Source organism: Delphinapterus leucas, chromosome 21 (genome assembly GCF_059928025.1).
Source record: "Delphinapterus leucas isolate spDelLeu-1000000601 "Yukka" chromosome 21, BTC_Dleu_Yukka2, whole genome shotgun sequence".
Lineage (NCBI taxonomy): Eukaryota > Metazoa > Chordata > Mammalia > Artiodactyla > Monodontidae > Delphinapterus > Delphinapterus leucas.
Genome location: NC_143149.1, coordinates 6,571,857 through 6,597,151, shown reverse-complemented (window position 1 = coordinate 6,597,151; position 25,295 = coordinate 6,571,857). Strand labels below are relative to the sequence as shown.

Here is a 25,295-nt window from a genome sequence, read left to right as displayed (position 1 = left end):
ACTTTTTAATTGTTACTCTGTCTTTTAAGTTAACCGTAAAAATTGAGGCTTTTTGGTATACAGATAAGTTTTAACATACATAGATTTGTATAGCCACCCTAACTAAGCACAGGGAATTGAAAAACACCAAGGCACAAATTAGAGAGTTCTGTGGTATATTTGGCCAATCGGAACCACACCCCATGGTGCGGTGTCAGCCCCGTCCTTAAGGTTATGGTTGCTAAAATGTGGGAGAGTGCGTCTTAGCTCTGAAGAGGTGTGGCATCGTTTCACAGATGGGTATTCCTGTCCCTCTGTTGCCACAAGGAGCAGAGATCATGTGAAGTTCTGGGAAGGGCCAGGGCTTTGGGGCCTGACCCCTCAGTTCTGTGGTGTGTGATCTCAGGCAAAACAGAAGAAGCCAACCTCCCTGAGCTGCGGGTCCCAAACACGGGAAATAGTTTGCCATGAGAATTCCACGTGAAGGATGTGTACCTCCTTTTCCCCATATGGCTCAAAACTACCTGTGGAAACTAACACTCAAGGTGCACTCTACCCAGAGGGAAAAGCAGAATCGCTAGTGAACTCCAACACCCACGTCCGGAGTAAATGAACCGTCAACACCCTCCCCTGTCTGGGGTTCAGGGTGGGGATACGTCTGGGTCGGGGATGAATACCCCGGGGTCACTGAAGCTAGAAGCACAGGGTTGGCAGGGGGCGGTTCTCCTCAGCTTTGCTCTGTAAACAGTGTGGTCCCCCTTGACTGACTTCTATGTGAAGAGGCTGGAATGTTCTGAGCTAACCTATTAAGTCAGTATAGCTTTTTTTAATGAAGGCACAAATGCAAAGGCCACATTTTATAAAGCAGAGCCAGTGGCTCTTTGGCCTTAACTGAGAGCCTTCAGTAGTACTGATCCGCTACAACCAAGGGTTCAAACGAAGATCTCATGACAGAGAGATTTCTGCCTCCTTGTCATGTATGTACACATGCGTCCACACACACGTCTGCGTACTGATCATCTTATGCCACCATTCACAGGGAAAAGGGGGGGCTCCACCCAGATTCGCCCAGACTACTGGCCTGGCCTGTTATTTTGGAGGCTCCTTTAGTCCAGAGCTGTCAGTAAATGCCACTTAATCCTCTTTCCTTCCATGATCTCCTTTGGTAAACAAGCATCCTGGGATCTGTGGGGAAAAAGTTGCGCTTCACTGGAAAACTATACGTCTCAGCCCGTGCACCCCACACCATCCCCAGGTTATCTGATTCCAGCTTTCATTGCCTTTGAGCTGTTTCACAACCCTAGCCCGTAAAGACCTACTGTCAGTGCTCACGATTCTTATCTGTGGGCTAGAAGTGAAATGTCTGGTGAAGGGAATATCCCCCTACCCCAAGGAAAAGCCAATATCTTGGTCCATTTGCAACTTCATTTCAGTATTTCTAATCTATAAATGTGTTACCTGTTTCTCCTTTGAACCAGTATAGCGTCTGTCAGAGTTAAATAAAATGAACACATCTTAAATGTTCATTTTACAGTGATATGAGTTATGATGTTTTTAACTTGTCTTTTAATCATTTTTAGCCAGAACCTTCTAAGTCCACATGGATAAACCTGGTTATCTCTGAGGTCACCTTAGAGGGAAACAATAACACACCACCCTCCACCACCCTGTAATAATGCCCACATGCCCCGCCCAGACTCCTTTTTCTGGCCATTGGTGGCAGGTGTATGTGTGTCGAAAAGTTTGAAATGAAATTAGGATTTAGAGCAAATGGCCATGAATTGTTGTACCAAAAGGCTTGCAGTGAAAGCAGGCCTGTCGGGGGGAAGCTGGATGGAGGCACGTGTCAGAGGGCATGTAGAGCTCTCTCGGCCACTCTGTTAACCTGGGCTGCTTGCAGCCTCACAATTCTCATTGTTTACAATGTACCCGTGGGGACAGAATGATGCTTTGCTAGACAGGAAAGTTGACTGCCGCAGTCAGAACCCTTAAGGCAATGTCAAGGGCAGTAGCAAAGCAATTTTATGATCTGTGCCTTCAGAGCAGAGCCTGGGCTCCAGGGTAAGGCTGCACTGGTACATCTGAGGCCCATCAATCACGAGGACCCAGGAAGCAAAAGCACGGGGACTGAGGATAGTAAAGGAAGTATTGGGGGAGTATCCCATACTTAAACTCATTTCAGTAAGTGGAAGGTTTTAACTAAAACTCAGCAGTAAGAAGAATCAGGTGTCCTATTTATATTTATAAAAAACCTGCCAATCATCGCTGTTTCTATGGCAATGAACTCCTCTACACACATGTCCTTATATACATCGGGGAGTGTATTTGGAGGATAAATTCCTAAATTTAATTTTAAGTAAACTAAATCTTGATTAAACTTCCCCAGAAACTATTTTACTTAGGATTGGAAAGTCAGCATGCACCTAGTCTCAATTATTTTGAGTGAAGAATCAGATCCTTGTAATTCTTTACTTCCTCTGATTGCAAGCTGAATAAATAAATAAAGGGAAGCATTTTCATTTATTGACTTTTGCAGTACGTGCTTTAAACTGAGGTCAGGGACTGCATCTCAATCAGCTTTGCTTCCTGGCACTTTGCACGTGCCTGGTAGAGAGTAAGTGTTCAATAAATGTGGGCGGGAGAAGAAGGAAGCATCAAATTAGCTTCCGAAGTCTCATTCTAAACATGAGAAAGGCTCACTTACGTCCTTTCTGCTGGATTAAAAACAGGTTTGAGTTACTGCTCTTCTGTGTACCAAGATACATCCTTGATCAAGAAAAACTGTGTCCCAAGTATATGTGTGTTATACAGAATTTAGAAAAATATACAGCAAACTCTCACCTCTGGTAAGGGGCAGGGTCATGAGAACTGCAGCATTCGGTCGCTTGGGCTTCTGCAAACAAAAACCTCAACAAAGAGTAGCTTAAAAATGAAGATTTTTTTTTTTTCCTGACATTAAAAGGAAAAGAGGAGGACAATTCCCAGTTTGGTCAGGCCAGTGGCTTAGAAGCATTTGTTACCTAGGATCCAGGCCTATCCCCTCTTCCCACTTGGTTGTTCTCAGGGTGTCCGGGGTCCTCAGGTGGCTTCAGGAATTCTGGGTGTCCTTTGTCAACAGGACAAAGTTGCTTATGTTAGCAGGTGAGGAAAAACTGCCCCCAGCAGGCTCACTCTCAGGTCCCACTGGCCGGGATCGGGTCCAGCCCACGCTTGACCCTGTCCTTCGAAAGGGAAAGGGGATCCCTGTGGTTGGCCTGGACCCAGCCTGAGTCTTCCCCTTGGGCTGAGGAGGGACCCCTGTCTTGAACACATGGCCCTGCAGAGGTCAGCACCCAAAAAACCACCATGCCTTGCCGTTAAAGAGGAAAAGACAGGAGTGGATTTGAGTAACAGAAAGCCCAGGGACACTCAGCTTACTGTATTCCTTTCGGTATTGTTTCAGTTATCAACCTCTGCAACTACTTTTTAGGACGTGTGACTACATCCAACTTTAGTAAGATTCTTGATCCCCAGCTTCAGGGCAGGGTGGCCCAGTGATTCACTGAGTTTACGGATGGTGGGGTTTTCCTTGCAGCTCGAGTCACGTTGAACCAAAGCAAATATCTTCTGCCTCAGTGTCTTCATCCGCAAAAATGAAAGGAATGACCCTTTCCACTCGCTGCGCCTCAGGGGTGTTGGGAGTAGCTGACAGTGTGAACGAAGGCACCCCACAGGGAGAATGGTCATTTGTCCTGTTAGGTACCCAAGTCGAAGGGAAGCTGTGAAATGCATCAAAGCTTATGGCAAAACTCAAGGCTGGGGTGGGAAAAGAGAATGAATCCACGGCCTTGTTTATCACATTAGTTCCACTGATGTCGCCGTGGGGTCTTGGGGGGTTTTTTGTTGTTGCTGATGTCGCTGTTACAGTAGGATCGTCTTCTGCAAAAGGAAAGGAGCATGAAAACCTAGTAGGGGGACAATTTCTTCTTTCTCAGACTTTGTTGGAGTGGAGGACTGAGGAACACCTTCGCTGCCTGCCCACCCTGGGGTCAGCCCCTCTCCCGTACTAGCCACCCACTGTCCTCTGGGTAACGGGCGCTCCCTCACCCGCCCACCCGGGCCCCTCCTCTGAGACGCACCCCTTCATCTCTTTTCTCACAAACCTCCTGTCAAAGTCCTTAATTTCTCTGAGCTGCTGATCTCAGATGTTCAGTTCTGTCCTCAGGGAAACATGCGGGTTAAAGCACTCAGATGTGGATGGCAGATAACCGTCAACATGTCCCAGAGGGCATTTACACATAGAGAAGTCTTTATGAACCTGGAGTTAGTGACATGAGCGTGTAGCACAGCGGGGCCTCCCCACTGTGCCTCTGGCCAGCCGGCCGACGTGACTTTATCAGCACAGAAGGGCGGGCAGTTCAAGGCCCCCGTCTCGGAACCCCGTCCCATCATCTCCCTCCTCCATCAGGACGCACCCCTCCCCCACCTGGCCTAGCAGGGCACAGCTAGGACTTCTGCTCTGTGCTTTGCCATTTACACCCTTGACCCCATGAGGCTGGATTTACAGCCATTCGGGGCTGTGGCGTCACTTGCTCCGGGAACCCTGAGCCCGGGACGAAGGATGCTGTCCCGGTGCCGAGGGCACTTGTGTCCCGCAAGGCTCCTGCCTCCACATTCCTCTGGGTTACTCAGAATGCAGAGGCCGTTCTCTTCCCTCAGTTGAACAGTTGATTACTTTTCAATAATTTGGTTTAGAATTTGTAGTAATTCAAAGGCCTAAACATTTTTTTTTTTTGGCCTATAAATTTGTTTGCTTGGAGTTTTGACTGTAGGCTGCTCCAGGAAACGTCACTGCTTGTTATCCGTCGTTATCATTAAATGGCATCATCTCCCCTGGATCCTCAGAATTCACTGAGTGTGTGCAACCTCACCTTCAGTTGGTTCTTTTTCTGAAAAAGGACGTGAGCCTTGCAGTCGGCCTGTTGTGAACAATGCATTGGTTTGGAGTAACCCTCCCCCCGCCTTTGCCCAAAGTTCTGCCACCAGGAGCGCCTCTCGTCCGCCGGGCGGTACCGCGGAGCCCTGTTTGCCGATCAGCCGACCATGTTCATTACCCCGGCCACCGGCCCGCTCAGAGCCAAGCTGGGGGAGCTGGTCGTGCTGTGTGGGGTTTGGGTCACGCACATCCCTCGCCAGGCCAGCATCTTCATCGGACCCGTCCCAAGAAAAAAGGCGGCGACGGTCACGTACCTGTCGGAAAGGTGGACCTGAGGTAGGAACCCATGCACAAGACGATGCTGTGTCCTGGGGGGGCTCGGGAGTGACAGGGAGGTGCCTTGTGATTGCAGTAGCCATTGGGGGTCCCCTTCAGAGCCTCTGTTGTGTGTTCCTGGCCACTGGACCAGGTTTCAGAGGGGAGCCTCAGGCCCGTGACCCCTTGCACGCAGCCTGGGGGCCTCTGCCGGATATCTCAGTGTCCACGTATCTGCCTTAACAGAGTCCTGTGAAAAGAGAAAAGCACTCTTACGACTTTCATCTGTTACAAGCCCACCTAGGCATTCCTGCTTTCTACGGTCAGCCCGGGTGCAGTTCGTGGGGACAGAGGAAATCCTGTTAGAATTGTGCCACTTGATCTCCCGGCTCGTGTGAAAGACCCAGTAGACCCCGAGCTGCCCCAGCCGTGAGGCCACGGCACCGGCCTGGCCGCCCCCAGCTCCTGGGCCCTCCCACTGCGTGACTGCCTCGCTCTGCGTCTGGGGTCTCGGCCAGCGCCGGCTGCCAGGACCCGCCACTGTCCCTCCCTTTCAGGCACTTGTCCTGATACTCGTTTGTCTGCGTGCTCCAAGTGGTACGTTTTAGCACAAAAGGACTGGGGCTTTTATTTCTAAAAGCAAGTGTTGTGTGAATGTGACGTGTGTGTCTGGCGTCGATTCTGCTACGTTGGGCAAAACACCCCCCTCAAGCCTGCAAGGGAGGAGGTGTGCCAGACGAGCCCCGATTCCTGGGAGGCTGGAAGCTGACACCAGCAACAAGGGGCTTCATCTGTTACCCCAGCTCTGGGGGCTGCGGGGGCACAGGGGAGGCGGACTCGGGCAGCGTATGTGATGCAGTCGAGCATGGTGGGGTGAACTTGGGGCTCCACTGGGTTTGGATGAACGTACTAGTCGGCCTGGCTGCGGTACGGTACCACAGACCACGGGGCTGAGACAGCAGGGAGGTATTCTCAGCCCTGGGGACCAGACGTCTGAGATCAAAGTGTCCTCGGGGCTGCTTTCTCCGGGGCGTCGCTCCTGCTTGCAGGGGGCCGTCTCTCCCTGTGTCTTCACGTGGCCTTCCCTGCACGTCCCCATCTCCTCTTACAAGGACACCAGTCACTGGATTAGGGCCCACCCTCATGACCTCAATTTAAGTAGCTCTTTAAAGGCCCTTTTCCCAAACACAGTCCCATTCTGAGGTCCTGGGGGTTTGGGCTTCAACCTGTGGGCTTTGGGGGACACAGTTCAAGCCATGACATTGAACGAGCCCTGTTTCAGCGCTTTTGGCCAAGACCCTTACGTCTTAAGTGCGCTCACTCTCCCTCTCTGCCTAGGTTTCTTTTTCAATCTTCCCATTTGCTTCCCTTGACTCTAAATCCCAAACTTCTGGCTCTTCTCACCCCTTCCTAGACATTATCCTTTGACACATTAGCAGAGACCATGTTTGTCCAGGTTGCATTCGTTTATAATTAACACATTTTATGAATATCTTTTAAGTGACTGTTGGTCAGCCTTTGATATATTTTTAAAGTATGACAATCAAAAGTCATTTTTTACTTTCTGGTGCAGAGTAATTTATTCTTTGCCTGGAAACTAATTTCAAAATACCTATGGTTTTAGCTACAGTCCAGAAGCCAAGAGAGGCTGTTTACTCTTTTCTAAATGCCAAGAATATAGCCCTCAAAACATCCAATGTTCTGAAACAGAAGTTCTGGTTTTGGTTTTTAGAAAAGTGCATGTATCAAAATGACACCGACTAGAGACCAGAATTGTGCTTTAAAAAAGGAGCCTCAGGCTTCCCTGGTGGCGCAGTGGTTGAGAGTCCGCCTGCCGATGCAGGGGACACGGGTTCGTGCCCCGGTCCGGGAAGATCCCACATGCCGCGGAGTGGCTGGGCCCGTGAGCCATGGCCGCTGAGCCTGTGCATCCGGAGCCTGCGCTCCGCAATGGGAGAGGCCACTGCGGTGAGAGGGCCGCGTACTGCAAAAAAAAAAAAAAAAAAAAAAAAAAAGGAGCCTCATTCAGCTAACAGAACTGTGCACAGGATTGATATCAACAGCCCATAGCAACAACTAGTCTTTCCCAAGTCTGCAGTCATGCGCCGTGCAGAGGGCCGAAGCCTAGGTCTGCACTCTTCTTATTTCCAGGTTGGGGACCTCAGCCGGCCCTTTCCTGGCCCTGGTGCACTTCTGTGCATGGATTGTGCACAAGGCAGCTGTCTGCCTGGTTCCTCCTGGGGTTTGGCCACTTGACCCCCCCGATGGTGGATTTTCAGGAGGCGAATGTTTACCTGCTTGAAGCCCAGGGTGTAATTTCCACAGGGCCCTTTGGAGTTCTTTGAGTCTCAGAGCTGGAACTGCGGACCTAGGTTTTTGTTTCTTTCCCCTCCCATAATTCATGTCCTGTTTCTGATTTCTCATTGATCGCACCATCTACGTGTGCCCTTGGCAACTCCCAGGTACCGTGTGTCCTGGAATCCTCGGCTCTCGGCATGGTGAAGTCCTCACCTGTAACATCAGTCCCGAGGCCCCGTCTGCACTGGGTCCTCCCCAGCCTTGTCGCATGAGTGTTAAATACTTGAAAAACACATGTTCTGTTAGTTTATATGCATCTCTTTCTGAACGGAGGTACGATACAATAGCTCCAGCTCTGTGCAGATGAAGGAGATTTCATTTTTCTGTCTCTACACATATGCACAGACCTACAAAACACACAATCTAGGGCATCACCTTTTCTGCCGCTAGCTTATTCTCTGACCAGACGCAAGTCACTTGGGTCTCTCTGGACCTAATTTTACTTACCTCGTGTACGAGACAGAGTAGTAAACATGATGATCGGAGGAGACAACACGGGGGTGCAAAATCTCTCCCATCTGCAGGGGGCAGTGTCCAGGACCGCCGGGCAACGGGACCCACTGACACGTAAAAAATCGTTCCTGACCTTTTGCCAAAGCAGCATTGTCTCTCTTGGAGACTTTTATCCTTCCCATTAGCTTTCAGTACACACACTTCCAGAGAATATTTTATTGTCAAAATGTGAAATTAAAATTAGCAATAAAACCACTTTTAAATTAAAATTAAAACCATGTTAAAGCACCAGTTTAAAAGTCATTTTGTGATAACTTATGAAAAGCAGTACTCAGAATTTATCAACTAGAGTTGTTCCAACTAGAATATCAGGTGCCGTGTGAGGTCGAATCCCTGAGAGCTCATTATTTTATTCAAACTGTTTTTAAAATCTTGAACGTAGCTTGGTGTGCCCATTTTCAGATTTGTAATTTACCTTCCAAAATAAAGGTTCTAGGATTTTTTTTTTTTTTTTTTGCGGTACGCGGGCCTCTCACTGTTGTGGCCTCTCCCGTTGCGGAGCACAGGCTCCGGACGCGCAGGCTCAGCGGCCATGGCTCACGGGCCCAGCTGCTCCGCGGCATGTGGGATCTTCACGGACCGGGGCACGAACCCGCGTCCCCTGCATCGGCAGGCGGACTCTCAACCACTGCGCCACCAGGGAAGCCCAGGTTCTAGGATTTTTTAGTACCTTTACACTTATTCCTATGTTTTATGGGGTCTTTGTTTTTGCAGACCTAATAGAGTCACAGGGTATAGACAAAGAGGAGACTTTTTTGGCCATTAGAAACTCCGCCTTGGCGGGGGCAGATGTGGACACTTTCCCCAGGACCTTTGACGTCCTAGCACTGGAATCTGTCCGATAAAACTTTTATCCCTTCACTGTATCTTAAAAACAATGACCCAATGTTTTTGAATATTTTTTTAAAAACTGTTAAATGATCATCCTACCGCCTGGTGTTGCTGGCCTAGAACGGTGTGAACTTAAGAAGTCTCCCACTAGGGCTCCACACGTGAAACTTAAGCCACGTCTTACTCACTGGCTCCGAGCAGAAGCTCACACACACCGAGCTGCCTTCTAACGAAGCCACTGGACCAGTCCCGATTGTGTTCCCAAGTCATTCCCCAGTGTCTGTTTTCCCTGAAACAGCAGCATACTTAGGCCAAGATTCTTGATGAATCATTCACCCAGGAGGAGGAATGGGGATTTTTAAGAAAGACCACACTTGCGGCGCTTGAATATGTATGAAAATACACGGGAAAACAAAAGTCAGATTTCCGGCAGCAGGAAGAAAAATGTCACCTTTACCTGATGTTGGTAAAGACGTATTATGTTCTGAAGCACTTTCCAGTACTCTGGTTTCCCCCGCACGCCCACAGAGTATAGTTCCCATCTTACACATTAAGAGACGAAGACCCTGGTGTCTGAGGTACCCGCTGGCGTGGCGGGGCCCATGGGCATCCATCGCAGGTCAGCGGCCTGAGCTGTAACCATTTTTCACTCTTTTTATCCCCACTGGTCTTATCACTGCAGGTTGGTTTGGCCTTTCTTATAGGCACGTTTCCAGTCTCGGGCGCCCTTTTATTGTCTGGGCTACATTCAAGTGATAAAACATACATTTTATACTGTTGTGGGAACATAATGTAAGTCTCAACAGCCTTGCCAAAAAATAAAAAGAAGTCTTGCCTCGGCATGACTTTCTTATAACTTATAAAAAAGCATTTGATTTGAATGTCTCCCCATGTCAGTGTTCTCAGGGAAAAATCGCTGATAGCGTGTGGGCCTCGTGCACACTGGCAGGATGGCCGTCTCCACTGAGGGCTGACACGAGACTGGCTCAGACCCACGCGCTCTCAACAGGGCGTTTGTTACAGCCCCAGGCCCTAGGGTTTCCTGATCACGGAGACACCGTCAGGGATCCTAGGAGCATCTCGTCTGTGTTCCAGGTTTGCGCTGCTGTTGCATGTTAGGTTTACGGTGTTCATCGCTAACTGCCTAAGTGATGGAGCTCATGCTGTGGACTGAGCTGGTCCCCACAGAGTCCTGTGCTGAAGTCCTAAATCCCACACCTTAGGCTGCGGCTGTGTGTGGAGACAAGGCCCCTAAAGAGGTGACTAAAGTGGAATGAGGTCATAAGTGTGGCCCTGATCTATGTGGACCGATGACCTTATAAGGGGAAGAGACACTAGGGACGTGCGCACAGAGGAAAGACCTCGTGAGGACACAGAAGGAGCGAGGCCTCGGGAGAAACCCACCCGGCTGACGACCGTGAGAAAATAATGTCTGTCGTTCAGGCCACACGATGGGCAGTGTTTGGTGATGGCAGCCCTATCAGAGTGAAGCTGCTCGAAATGATTTCTGAGATGGTCGACAGGAAACGACTCCTTTTGGAGATGAGGAAAGTGAGGAATCTGAATTCCTGGGCCAGAGCCACGTGGTGAATTGCAGACCCAGAGTTCCTGGTTGCCCACCTCCCAGCCGAGAGTCTGCGTTTGTAAAGAGTCAGATTTCATGCAGCTCGGTCACCGCACCTTCTCCTCACTCGTGCACCCACCACCGCGGTGGTTCTCAAACTGCGTGGGACGGACCCCGACACCCCACAAGCTGGACTGAGCCCAGCGTGTCCACGTCAAAGATCAGGCACAAAGAAGCTTTCCCCAATTTGCAGGAAGAGGGAAAGTCATCGGATTAAATTATCTCATTTTACTTTTTGACTCAATTTTTCTTAAACTGTGGCGCTTGAAGATGAATATGTAGCAAGAAGTTAATACAGAGGGATGTAGGAGAAAGAAAGAATAAAGAGAACATCAAACGTTAACAAAATTGAAGCAAAGAGAAAAATCTGAGAGAAAAAGTTCTTTGGGTGGGGGGGAGAGGAAAACAAAATCAAAATTCTAGAAACAGTGAAAAAGAAAAGAGTCCAATGAACAAAACTAAGAATGAAATTGGGGCTACAACCACAGATACAGTAAGGGTAGCTAAAAATCATGAGCTCGTGATGAATAACTTTATGCCAGTAAATTTAAAAATAGGCAAGATGGATAATTTCTAGAAAAATGTTACCAAAATCGATTCAAGAAATACAAAATCTAAACAGTTTCAACCATTAAAAAAAAAATGAATTGTAATCTGAAGGATGCCTCTCACCACCCGACATGAAAGTCGCCTGCAGAGTGATGTCAGCAAGATGGCACACTGGGAAGCTCCAAGCCCTTGTCTTCCCACAGAAACGTGGAAAAAACAAGCAGAAGCCGTCAGAACCAACTTTTCAGGAGCTCTGGGAAAAAAAATCAAAGCTTTACGGCCACCAGGCAAATGCCCAACCAAGCAAAGCCATGTTTACAGCAGTAGGAAAGTCCTGTGCCATTTACTCATCCCGACAGTCTTGGTTTCCCAGTTCCCCTCCCTGAACAGAGACCTTATTTGCTCTCATCTGCCTGGGAGACCTGAAGGACTGACTCGCCCGTCTCTGTCTCAAGTGACTTGGACACATGCAAGAAAAAAGGTGACCACCGCTCTTAAAAGCTACTTGGAAATAATAGTGGTTAATATCCGAAAGCTATAAAGAACTCTTACAACTCAACAACAAAAAAACCTGAGTAAAAAACGGGCAAAGGAGTTGATTAGACCTTTCTCCAGTGACGACATTAGCACATGAAAAGATGTTCGGCATCACTAATCATTAGAGAAATGCATATCAAAACCACAGCTATTATCAAAACAAACCGTGGAGAGAGTGGAATCTCGTGTACTGTTGGCAGGAATGTAAAACGGCAGTTCCTCAAAAAATTAAAAAAAAAAAACAAACTACCCTATGATCTAGTAATTCCAATTCTAGATACATATCCAAAAGATTTGAAAGCAGGGACTCAAATATTTACACGCCCGTGTTTACAGCAGTATCGTTCACAACAGCTAAGGGGCAGAAGCAACCAAGTGTCCATTAACAGATGAATGGATAACAAAATGTGATACATACATACAGTAGAATACTCTCCAGCCCTATAAAGGAAAGCTGTTCTTAAACCTGCAACATTAACGAACCTTGAAAACATTATGTTAAAGTGAAGCCAGTCACAAAAGGACAGGTACTGTATGATTCCACTTCTATGAGTTACCTAGAACAGGCAGATTCATAGAGAAATTATAACAGAGGGTAATCGCGTCTAAGGTGGGGGGAGGGGAATGGGGAGTTATTGCTTAATGGGCACAGAGATCGTGTTTGGGATTTTGAGAAAGTTCTAGAAATGAGGAGCGGTCATGGTTGCACAGCACTGTGAATGTACTTAATGCCACTGAATTGTACACTTAAATAGTAAATTTTAGGTTATGACCGTTGTGCCACAAGAAAATCGTTTTTAAGACACCTCCCCCTAGATAGTTTTAACAGTAAATTTTACCAAACATTACACATTACTGCACAGAAAAGCTATTCACCTCATTTTACGAGGCTAGCCCAAACTCGTTTGTGAATATGGATATAAAAATCCCAAATAGGGCTTCCCTGATGGCGCAGTGGTTGAGAGTCCGCCTGCCGATGCAGGGGACGCGGGTTCGTGCCCCGGTCCGGGAGGATCCCACATGCCGTGGAGCGGCTGGGCCCGTGAGCCACGGCCACTGGGCCTGCGCGTCCGGAGCCTGTGCTCCGTGACGGGAGGGGCCGCAACGTTGAGAGAACCGCATACCTCAGGGAAAAAAAAAAAAAATCCCAAATAAAATATTTACAGATTAAATTTAGCAGTGTGTTAAGAAACATATAGTCAGGTAGGGTTTAACCAAAGAATGTAGAAATAAATATCATTCAATCTTTTTTCCTAATCCATTGATTTTTCTCAGTAGATGTTAAAAAGCATTAGAGAAAATACAGTACCCACTCATGATAAAAACAAAAAACACTTCATCAGCTAGGAATAAGAGCACTTTCTTCACACAGTGAAGGGTATCTATAAAAAACCTACAACATATATTTAACAGTGAAAATCTTAGTTTAAGGTTTAAGTCAGGTACAAAATACATATGGCTATTAACCCTTGTGTCTCAGCAGCGTTCTAGAATTCCTAGTCAAGGGGATAAAATAAGAAACACAAACGAAGGATCAGAATTAGAAAGGAAGGGAAAAATCATTGTATTTGCCTACGATATAGTTGTGTATCTAGAAAAATCTAAGAGAATCGTTGTAACCAATTCAGCAAGATTGGTCTTTATTTATGATCCACTTACTAAAATCATTAGTATTCCGATGCCCAGTAGTAAATGTAAAATGTAACAGAAATACAGTGAACTCAAAGCTAGCCCTGTCATATCATTTCACTCATGTTTCTTGGGTGGAAAGGAAAAGTTGGCATGCTAGGAATCAACTAGATTGTCTTGTCTAAGACACAGTGCAAATTTGCGCTATACCCTTGGAAAAGTATCAGATATGTGAAAGTCTCCAGCCCAATATCAGAGCAGGAAAAAAATGCTGAGAACTGCTATTTCCTTCAGATATTCCACATGGCATCAGGTCATTCATTCATTTACGCAGTATTTCTTGAGCATCTCTCAAAAGGGTACGGCCCTTTTCCCGTGGGACTTACATTCTAAAGATGGGCATTTCTTTTTAATCCCGACGGTGATAAATGCTATGAAGAAAACAGGGTATGAGTATGGAGAGAGACATTGAGGTGTGCTACTTACCAAGGAGCTGTGTTTGACCTGAGCTCTGAATGTGGTCCAGAGCGATGAGCTCATGTGGAGCTAAGGGAACAGTTAGGGTCAAGGATGAGAGGTGGGCAGAGGCAGTGGGTCTAGAGCACAGAGAGATGGGGGGGGGGGGAAGCAGCAGAGCCTGGACCACACAAGGCCCGGTGGACAGTAGTTAGAGGTGTGGTTTTTGTTCTAAGAATAAATAGAAGTCAAAGGATTTTAAGAAGGGGAAATGGGCTCTAAGACATATTTTTAAATAGAAGCAGAGAGAGTGATCTTAGGCTCTCGCAGTGACTCAGGTGATAAACGATGGTGGTTAGGACCAGGGTACTATCGATGGAGGTGGTGTGAAGCTGTTTAATATGTTAAATAAAAACTCTGGAGCCAATTGCACTTGCTGGCAGATTGGACACTGTGCTGTGTTAGGAAAGAGGATAGAAGAGGAGTCCTAGACTTGGGTTCTGAGCCCCCGGGAGAACGGTAAGGATCCGTGAAGAAGCAGAGATGGGACTGATTTATTCAGAAGAGGAATCAACGTGCAGAGGGAGACAGACTTGCTCGGTGTGGGTCCAGAGAGAAGTACGGGCCGGGCTCAGCATCAGAAAGGACTTCAGGAATATTTGGCGTCTGCTGGGGGACCCTCGCTCTGCAGAGTAGTAGAGGTGACTACTATGCGTGGATATCTGGCTACACAGATACTGAGGTTTCCCAGCCCTAAAATTCATAGCTCATTTTGGTAAGTCAAGATAAAGCTCCCAGCAGCGCCCTGAGGGTCCCCAAACTCTGCACAAGGACCGTTAGCCACATCCGGCTGTTGGCAATTGGAGTCTTAGTTCAATAAAGTGACTTGCCTGTCCCACTACTAAAAAAAAGAAAAAAAAAGCCATTGGTGGCATGTTGATTCCACATCCCAAGCACACAGAATCATAGCCAGTGAACTTTAACGTGTGCAGATACGTGTGCCAAGACCTGCTGAGTAACTCTGTTCAAAAAACAAACAAACAAAACCTGGGTTTTTTTCTTTCCAATTTAAATTTCATGGGAGCTGCTTGTGTACTATTTGTCTCCCTTTCCGCTGGCTGGGACGGGCATTGCTCTAACATCTGTCTTGTGGTCATGCTTTATGGGGTGTTTGAGGATCGTGCACCTGACGTGACACTGGAATCTGGGGACGTGGCTGTCTTCAGATGCCAAATGAACTTGGATAGAAACCACTCTCCGTGCGTGTGTTTACAGCGGGGAACTTGGAGCCGAGAGGGGCTCCCTGGACACAGCTGTCCTGGCTCTCAGCTATTACTCAATCCTCAAGCGTTCTCCTGGTCCCACTCTGCACAGCACCATGCGCAGGGGGTTAATTCCTCAGGCAGCACCGTCGAAGAGGTGGGAGGGGCCAGCCACAGGCTTTGTTGTAGCTTCTGTTTTATCTGAATTTAAAACTGGACCCTTGGGCTTCCCTGGTGGCGCAGTGGTTGAGAGTCCGCCTGCCGATGCAGGGGACACGGGTTCGTGCCCCGGTTCGGGAAGATCCCACGTGCTGCGGAGCAGCTGGGCCCGTGAGCCATGGCCGCTGAGCCTGCGCGTCCGGAGCCTGTGCTCTGCAACGGGAGAGGCCACAACAGTGAGAGGCCTGTGTACCGCAAAAAAAAAAAACTGGACCCTTCTCCAGCCAGTCTTTTTTCCCCACCACGATGGATGGATGGATGGATGGATGGATGGATGGATGGATGGATGGATGAATGGATGAATGGATGGATGGTGTACAGTGACGCTTGATTTCATGGTCAAAGAATTCAAACAATAGAGAAATACATAAAGACCCAAAATCTTACTACCCTTCCCTAAAGTAACGACACTAAAGATTGAACTGTGTGTTTCAGATTTAACATGTATTTACATAGAAATAAATGTATATAAACATATGCATTGAGGGTTTGTTTTCTATAAAAGGAGAATCACATATCGTTCATGAGTTTTTATCCCAACTCTGTCTAGAAGATCCTTCCATTTTAACACAAACAGTAACCTCATTCTTTTTAACCATTGGAGGCGCTGTGATTAATTTACACACTCCTTACAATTAGACATTTGGGGTTATTTCCACTGCTTCTGCTTCTATAAATTCTGTGTGTGTGTGTGTGTGTGTGTTCTAACTGGAATGATTTGAATTCAATTTTAAGAGACTGTCTTGAGCTATAATTAGTGTGGCCCAGTCCCAGGCAGGAATATTTCTGTAAAAGAGATTCGTAGAAGAGGAATTACTGAGCCCTAGGGTGTGTGTACCTTAAACCTTGATCCACACAGCTGTACCAGCTTACAGTCTTACTAACAGTACCTGGATATTCCCGTTCCCCAGACCCTCACCAGTACCATATTTTTTACCCATATTTTCAATATTTGGTGATCTCGTTACTTAATGTATATGCCGTAATTACTCAGTTACTCATGAGCATGAGTACCTAGAGGGGGGATTCATAGGTCATGAACGGCCAATTCTTATCTCTTGCCTGTTTTTACATTGGGCTGTTTCTCTTTTCCACATTGTTTTGCAGCATATTTGTATAGTATGGACTGTAACCTTTTGTGATAAATGTAAGATCCTCTCTGTCTCTTATGTTTGTTTATGGTGTTTTCTATGGGTTTTAATTTTTTTTTTTTTTTTTTTTTTGCGGTACGCGGGCCTCTCACTGCTGTGGCCTCTCCCGCTGCGCAGCACAGGCTCCGGACGCGCAGGCTCAGCGGCCATGGCTCAGGGGCCCAGCCGCTCCGCGGCACGTGGGATCTTCCCGGACCGGGGCACGAACCCGTGTCCCCTGCATCGGCAGGCGGACTCTCAACCACTGCACCACCAGAGAAGCCCTAATTTTTAATTATTATTCTGGATGGAATCAAATACCTCCATTTCTCCACAGCACCTACACTGAGGTTTCACTTAGGAAGGTTTCCCTACCCTGAACTTTAATCTCATCTCCTGTCTCTATTAATACTTTCACAGTTTTTTAATGTTTAGAGCATTAATCCATCTGTAATGCAGTCATTGTGGGATATAAGGGATCATCCCATCTCTTTAATAACTTAGCTATTCTCCACTGATTTTTAATGCCCCCTTGAATCAGCTCTTAAACTCCCACATATGCACGGGTGGGTTCCTGGAGTTTGTTCTCTTCCACTGATCTATTTACCTATTCTGTGTTAATTACCTGTTTTACTACCGTAATTTTATAGTATGTTTCACTATCTAGTATGTCAAATTCTCTCGCATTCTTCTTTTTCAAAGTTGTCTTCCCGTGCATTTTTCCCCCATATAAACTTCAGAAGACACATGTCAAGTTTTTTTTTAAACAAACATTTGGAATTTGGGGATTATATTGGATTTTTAGATTAAGAAAAAGCATCATCCTTTTGGCAGTCTTCTCCGGCTTTCGAAAATGACATGTGTCAGAAATCTAAATGTAAAAATTGAATCAACAGGTTTTTTAAAACCTGGAAGAAAATATGGCTGAATTATTTTATAACCAGGTATAGGGAAGGCTTTCTACCTGTGATTCAAAATCCAAATGCAATAAAAGATTGATGTAATTTGAATATATAAATACACGTTTGCATAAGAAAAGTCGAAAGGCAAGCAACAAACAGAAAATATATGCAACACAAATCGTGAATAAAGGACTAACATTAAAATGTAAATCATAATAATACTTCAGTGTTGTAGAGAGAGTTAAGTGGTATGCTGGATATCAATAATAATTGTTAAGGTTCTATTGTATGTATTACTAATTATAATTATATAATGTATATAATATATATAACAAACATTAATGATTCTCTGAGATTCAGCTACCAGGTCAGACCGCCTGTGTGGAAGTGCATTTGTAGTGGGAGGGCTGTGATTAAATTCTGGCGCACTGGCTTGAGCTATAACTAAGATAAGCTATTTTTTTTTATTTTATTCATAAAAGAAACCCATTTTTTCTGCTTTGTATCTCACAACCACCACAGCTTTCCATGTCCTATTGCTCATCACCCTGGCTTCTTAAGGTCCTTCAAATATACAGTCGTTGTTCACCCTCTGGATAATAATAGTAATCAATAAGTTAACTTTAATTTGTCGGTCAGTCAGCACTGACAGTCCATTGCACATCTCTCATTCTAACAGCAGCAGAAGGGTCGGAAGCAGTCAGCCATCCAGCATTAAGGGTAAAGGGCCTGCTTGGAGGCGGCTGCAGGCACAGCTGTGTTGGCCTCTTCCCCTGCACCTGTGGCTCATCCTGGGCCAGGGCCCTTCATGGGATTTTCATTATTTATACTCTGCCTTGTACCAAAGAGTACTTGCTGTAGCTGAGATTAGAATTTGGATCTCCCACATCGTGGACTGGGCAGACACTCCTGTCTACTAGAACGTTCTGCCATGAAGGGCATGCCCTGTGTGTGCTACATCTAATAGGGTACGTGACAACTGAGCATTTGAGATGTGGCTGGTGTGACTGAGGAACTGAATCATTTATGTGATTTTACTTCATTTTAAAGAGCCACATGTGCCATATGGACCTGTGGACATATGGACCATGCCGCCCAGGATCATTTATATATGATTTGTGTATCTGTGATGAGTTTGTCGTCTTACCACATGCTGGCCATTGTCAGTGCTAACCTGCTTCTCTTCCTCTAGACTCAGTCACTCAGCACAAGGCCTTTGCCTCAGAGAACCACCCGGTGCTGCCGTGAAGGAGATACCGCTCAACCCGTGGCTGCTGCTAACAGCCCGCCCCGGCATCCTCGGACGCTCAAGTGAGGGGAGGGGTGGACGCAGGAAGGATGCCTTTCTCCACCATCACGTCTGCCGCCTGTGTGTTTCATGTGAAGAAAGCTCCTTTGTGTGGCTTTCTGATGCCTGAGTGAGTGTCTCAGAGGAGCACTGACCTGCCCTGTTGGGCCTTTTCTATTAAAGCCAGTCTGTGTGTCCTAGTTACGATCATAATTGAGAGGTCCCAGAACCTCTATCACTGAAGAGCCATACTGTTAAATAAAGGATGGAAATTACATTGTTCTATTACCGAGAACAAAGAGCCCCCTGAGTTTCTACGTTTCTTTATTAACGTATCATCTACCAGGTATGAAGGATGTTGGTCCGTTATCACCTTATGTATCTGAGATTCTTCTCAAAATAATAATGAGGACAGGTGTGAAGAGCCGCAATTAATGATAATTAGCACCATCAAAGTAGGCCCGCTTCTGCAAGCTTGGTTTCTGGTGAGGAGAGCCTCACCCACAGGAGACCAGGGCCTCTGCAGGCCACCAGGATGCTCACCATCCCCTGCAGGAAACGGGCATTCAGGCCAAATTGTACACACGCTGGCCAGTCACCTTGTGTAGGAGAGAGATGCTAAATCCCAGCAAGGCCGAAGGTGCCATTAGACTCCCTCGTGATACTGTTCCCTCCATGTTGTTTATCTGTCACTCATCTCAGCTGCTATTTCTACCTCAAATAAATGTCAAGTCCCTCAGCAAATACGAGGGATCAACTTCTAGAATAACCCTCCTAGAAGGGCAGTAACGATGCACATGGAAATAATGAAGGGTTTTCTCTTGGTGTTAATATAACGTATACCCCAAGTCCCCTCATAATACTCCTGCCTCAACAACGTTGAGCCTCAGTGCAGCTCGGCAGGCCGGAGGCCTTCCTCCCGCCTTGTAAATCCCGTGTCACTACACCCGCTGCCTCCTGGGCTTGGCGACTTTGAGGCTCAGGTATCAATACTATGGCAGAGCTCCCATCGCACCACAAGTTCCCGAGGCAGCTGACAAAACTGTGCTGACTCCTGGTGGAGACAAGCCACAAAGAACTCCACCCCACGGCCACATCAGCCACAGAGTGCCACCCAGGTCACGTGTCCACCCAGGCCTGCATCCTCACAGCTAAGATTCCTGATGCCAGCCTGCCAGGAGCCACTGAAGATTCTCTCTCTAAAAGCTAATCTCTTATGAGCACACCGATTTGTGCCTGGCTTTAAGCATTTTCTATGTGGTACCTCATTTAATCCTGCCAACAAGCCTAAAAGTTAGTTACTAGAGATTTGCAACCCCTTACCCAAAACACATACGGCTAAAAGTGTCTCAGAATTCTGAACTTTTTTTTTTTTTTAATTTTGAAAGGTATGTGGCTCTCACCACTTCTATTCAACATTATATCAGAGATTCTACTGAGAGAAGAAGGCCAGGAAAGGAATTAAGGGCATACAGACTGGAAGTGAAGACGTAAAACTATTCTCAGATCACATGATACTATATGTAGAAAATTATAGGGAATTAAAGAAAAAAGTAGATTAAGCATGTTTCGCAAGATTACAGAATACAAAATCTATATACAAAGCTAACTGAATTGTGTTTCTATATACTATCAACAAACAATTCAAAAATAGAATTAAGAATACAATTCCAGTTACAATATCATGTAAAAATAAACTAAATAGGAACAGATTTAACAAAAGAAGTATAAGATCGGTATACTTAACAAAACACTTCTGAGAGAAATTAAAGTTCTAAATAAATGGAGAAATATACCGAGTTTATGGATTAGAAGACTCAATATGGATAAGATGGCTGTTTTCCTCAGATTGATCTACAAATTCAATGTAATCTTCAAAATACCAGGCAGATGTTTTTATAGACCTTGAAAAGCTGATGCTAAAATGTATATGAAAATGCAAAGAACCCCTAGTAGAAAAAAGTCATTTCTTTAGAAAAAGAAAGTTGGGGGATTTATACTACCTGATTTCAAAACTTATTGGCATAGAGGTAGACTACAGATCAAGGGAAGAGAATAGAGACTCTAGGTATAAATCCTCATATTTATGGTCAAGTTGATTTCAACAAAGGCGCCAAGTCAATTCAATGCAGTAGGATAAAACAAAACAAAAAAAACAGAAAGAAGCACACTTACATCCTTATCACACTTACGTCCTTACCTCACACACAAAAAGAAAATGCACATGGATCCCTACCTCACACCATACACAAAAGTTAACTCAAATGGACCAGAAACCTAACTTAGGGTTTCTCAACCTCAGCACTACCAGCATTTTTGGACCAGATAATTCTGTGCTGCAGGGGCTGTCCTGGGCATCGTACTATGCTTGGCACCATCGCTGGCCTCTATCTATTAGATGCCATTAGCACACCTCACCCAGTTGCGACAGTCCAGACTGTCTTCAGATATCCCCAGATTTCCCCTGGAGAGCAGAACCGTTCCCAGCTGAGAACCACTGACCTAAAATTATAAAATGTCTAGAAGAAAACATAGCAAGAAATCTTTCTGAAAGGTCAGGCAAAGATTTTTTTAGGTAGGGCACTAAAGGCACAATTCATAAAAACATAAATTGGACCTCAAAGTTTTAAAAAGTTTTGCTGTTCAAAAGAAACCATTAAGAAACTTAAAAGACAAGTCAGAGACTAGGAAAAATATTTGTGAAGCATATAGCTGATGAACTGTATCCAGACTATGTAAAGAACTTTTTATTCATTAACAAGAAGATAACGAATGGGCAAAAGACATTTCACACAAAAACATATAGAAATGATTAATAAGCACATGAAAAGATGCTCAACATTATTAGTCATTAGAGAAACGCAAAGTAAAAGCACAAGGAGATGCTACTACGCACCCTCGGGAATGGCTGCAGCCGACAGTTCTGACAACACAAGAGTTGACCAGCATGTGGAGAATCTAGGACTCCCATGCGCTGCTGGTGTGGCTGCATCATTTTGCAGTTTGGTTTAAAAGCTAAACAGACACTTGCCATATGACGCAGCAACTTCACTCCTAGGTATGTACCCAAGAGAAGTGAAAATGTGCCTGCACGAGGACTTGTACGCAAATGTTCACAGCAACGTTATTCACACCAGCCCAAAGCTAGAAGCAATCCATCAACTGATAAATGGATACACAAAATGTGCTATATCCATACCATGGATTGCTACTCAGCAATAAAAAGGAGCAAACAACTGATACAGGCAAAAACCTGGACCAACCCCAAGAACACGGTAGTTGAAAGAAGCCAGACACAAAAGACTACATATCGTATGATTCCATTTAGACAAAATTTCTAGAGGAGATAAAATTATAGAGACAAACAGGTCACTGGTTTCCTGCTGCTGGGGGTAGAAGTGGGAATAGACAGCAGACATTTTGGAGTGTTGGAGATAGTCTAAAACTCGATTGTGATTTTAGTTGTAAAACTGTACACATTAACTAAAATCGTTGAACCGTATACTTGCCATGGGTAAATTTTTATGGTGCATGCATGAATTATACACCAATAAATTTTAAAAAAAACTGTGGCAACCTTGGAGCTGTGCCTCTCGGATCCCACTTTAAGAAAGAATCTTCTAGGACTTCCCTGGTGGCACAGTGGTTAAGAATCTGCCTGCCAATGCAGGGGACACGGGTTCGAGCCCTGGTCCGGGAGGATCCCACATGCCGCGGAGTGGCTGGGCCCGTGAGCCATGGCCGCTGAGCCTGCGCATCCGGAGCCTGTGCTTCCGCAACAGGAGAGGCCACAACAGTGAGAGGCCCGTGTACCGCAAAAAAAAAAAAAAAAAAAAAAGATCCACCTCAGTTTTCAAGCCGAGGCTACTCTCTTCCTGGGCGGTCATACCCGGGCAAGGATCGGGCCCAGCGGGCATCAGGGGCCTGGCCAATTCTGCTAATATAAGACCCCTGACAGGCACCCGGGCTCCAGAACCTCCATCCCCACCTGCAGTGTCTGAGGCCTCTCCTCCACCCTCTCTTCCTTCCTCCTGTCCTGTCACAGCTGCGTCCGCAAGCGCTCCTTACGAATCCTGCTTCCTCCCATTTTTATTTTTCTTAGGAGTTACCCCCAACAAACCTCTTGCTCTCTTAACTCCCATCAGCGTCAGCTACCCGAGGCCCCCCCCCACCCCCGCCAGCAAGGACTGTGATGCATGTGACCCCGCCCAGGCACTCAGGGGCAGCAACCTGCAACCTCACATTTCTTCCATGACACATACCACATTGAGTGGAACACAGAAAACTATTGATCATCTCGTGTGTTCAGGTCAGATTTTGCCTCTAATTCAAAAAAAACCTATATTTTAGTGCATTTGGATTTGGGAATTGTGGATTAGGGACTGTGGGACTTGTATTCTTATCTGTGGATACTCTGCTTTTTGGCGATATTACACCAGTGGATGGAAGGACTGGGGTTTGAACACGGAATCCCTACATGGCACTGCAAGCTCGTCAGGCTTAACTGCAGCTCTGAGAATGTCCAATGGACTAGTAATGATGGATTTTTAAAACGTTTACTAATGCCTACCACGTGCAGGTAACTACCCTCATGAAACACATGTCCTTAAACTCAATCAACGTGTTTCCAAGAAGCTGTAATTAGCGGTTGTTTTCAGCCTTTGTTAAATGGCAAAACCCTTTAAGTGAGGTTGCATGAAAGTTGCAATAGATGCATCAAGTGGCAACAGAACTGCTCCGGTTAAGGAATGGGGAGGGAAGAGAGGGTTCCAAATCCTTGCCCAAAGGATCCTTCGTCCCCATGGGATCACCTCCTCAGTGCCTCTGTGGATACTTATGGGATCATCTCAAAACCACTACATCTGGTCCAATCCTCCCCTTCACTTGCAGAGAAGCTGACACCTTCAACATCATTCAGCTAATGAGCAGTAATCCTACAAAAACCATCTAAAATCAGAACTCCCCACTCACAACGGCACAAACTGAAATTGTCTATGAATAAGGGAGAGCCTTGATCAAACTCAGAAAACTGCTTTGAAAGGCAAACAACACTGAAAAGTAGAGTCACAAATGAGACTTCATTTGATGTCAGTTAAAGCTGCTTTGTGTCATGCTGGCCACTCCCATTATCTTGTACACCCAGTGCCACATTTTTTAATAAAACATTTTTCACCATGCGTTACATTAAATACTATTATCCTCTCATGTGTTTAGAAGTGCCATTTAGGGCATTAAAAGATTTAATTTCTAGAGAGTTACTTACAATCATGCCGCCTTGTAATTGTGTTTGAAAAGCGTATGAGAAAATTCTGAGCTGGCTTCTCGAACTTTAACGTGCATTCGAATCATCTGGGGATATTGTTAAAGGTAGATTCTGATTCAGTAGATCTGGGTGGGGCCCGAAACGCTGCATTTGTGAAAAGCTGCCAGATGATGTCATGGAAGCTGCTTGAATTGCAAGGATTTGGAATACTCAGAGGGATAACTTTACATACCATTTAGTTCTGTACAGGAATTAATGATTTGGAGATTTTAATGTCTTTTTTAAACCAAATTGCTGCTTCTAGCCGTGTGTTGCAAATACGTTGTAAAATTCGACCAAGGTATTTCTTTGAAAATGCTTAGGGCAGTGACTCTCAACCCTGACAGAACACCAGAATCACCTGAGGGGGGTTAAAAATACACAAACGCCAAGGATTCTGATTTAACTTGTCTGGGTATCCATATATTTGGGTTGGGGGGTGGTGGTATTTGTCTGTTTAGTTCTGTGCAGTTTTTTGTTTTATTTTTGAATTTTATTTTTTTATATACAGCAGGTTCTTATTAGTCATCAGTTTTATACACATCAGTGTATACATGTCAATCCCAATCGCCCAGTTCATCACACCACCATCCCCTCCCCCACCCCCCACCCCCGCGGTTTTCCCCCCTTGGTGTCCATACGTTTGTTCTCTACATCTGTGTCTCAACTTCTGCCCTGCACACCGGTTTTATCACGTGTGAGGTTCACGTATCAACCACCACAGTGAAGATAGAGACCACCTCCATCACAATGATCCCTCGTGACCACATTCCCCTTTGTAACCACACCTACTTACCCCGCTTCCTTAACTCCTGGCAACCAGTAATCTGTTTTCCATTTCTATAACTTTGTCCTTTCAAGAATGTTATGTAAATGGAATGGAATGTTATGTAAATGGAATCATACAATATGTATCCTTTGGCATTGGCTTTTATCCCTCAGCATAATTCTCTGATAACTCATCTATGCTCTGTGTATCAATAGTTGGTAACTTTTTATTGTTGAGCAGTACCCCATGGCATGTTTACTTAACTATTAAACTATCCCAAGTTTACTTAACTATTCACCCCTTGAAGAGGGTGAAGACATGCCCTAGGCCCGTGTGATGTTCGTGTATCAACTTGACTGGATCATGTGATGCCCAGATATTTGGTCAAACATCATTCTGGGTGTGTCCATGAGGATGTACCTGGGTGAAATTAACATTTGCATCGGTAAACTGAGTAAAGCAGGTTGCCCTCCCCACTGTGGGTGGGCCTCATCCAATCAGTTGAAGGCCTGGCTAGAACAAAAAGACTGAACCTCCTTAATAAGGTGGATCTCCTCCTGCCTGACTGCCTTGAACTGAGACATCCATCTCTTCCTGCCTTTGGACTCAAACTGACACATCATCTCTGCTTGGGTCTCGAGCCTGCAGGCCTTCAGACTGGAGCTCACACCACCAGCTCCCCTGGGTCTACAGCCTGCCAAATGTGGATCTTGAGAC

The 25,295-nt window shown here is 45.8% G+C and overlaps 1 protein-coding gene across 1 annotated transcript in view; it reads left to right on the top strand.

The window, feature by feature from the left end:
* Positions 1 to 22,649, top strand: part of MCPH1 (microcephalin 1) — a 232,917-nt gene extending 210,268 nt beyond the window's left edge. The window contains 1 exon segment of the mRNA XM_089903583.1: positions 18,412 to 22,649. Within this exon segment, the coding sequence (XP_089759709.1) occupies positions 18,412 to 18,534 (123 nt within the window). The 3' untranslated portion in view covers positions 18,535 to 22,649.
* The last annotated feature ends 2,646 nt before the right edge of the window (positions 22,650 to 25,295 follow it).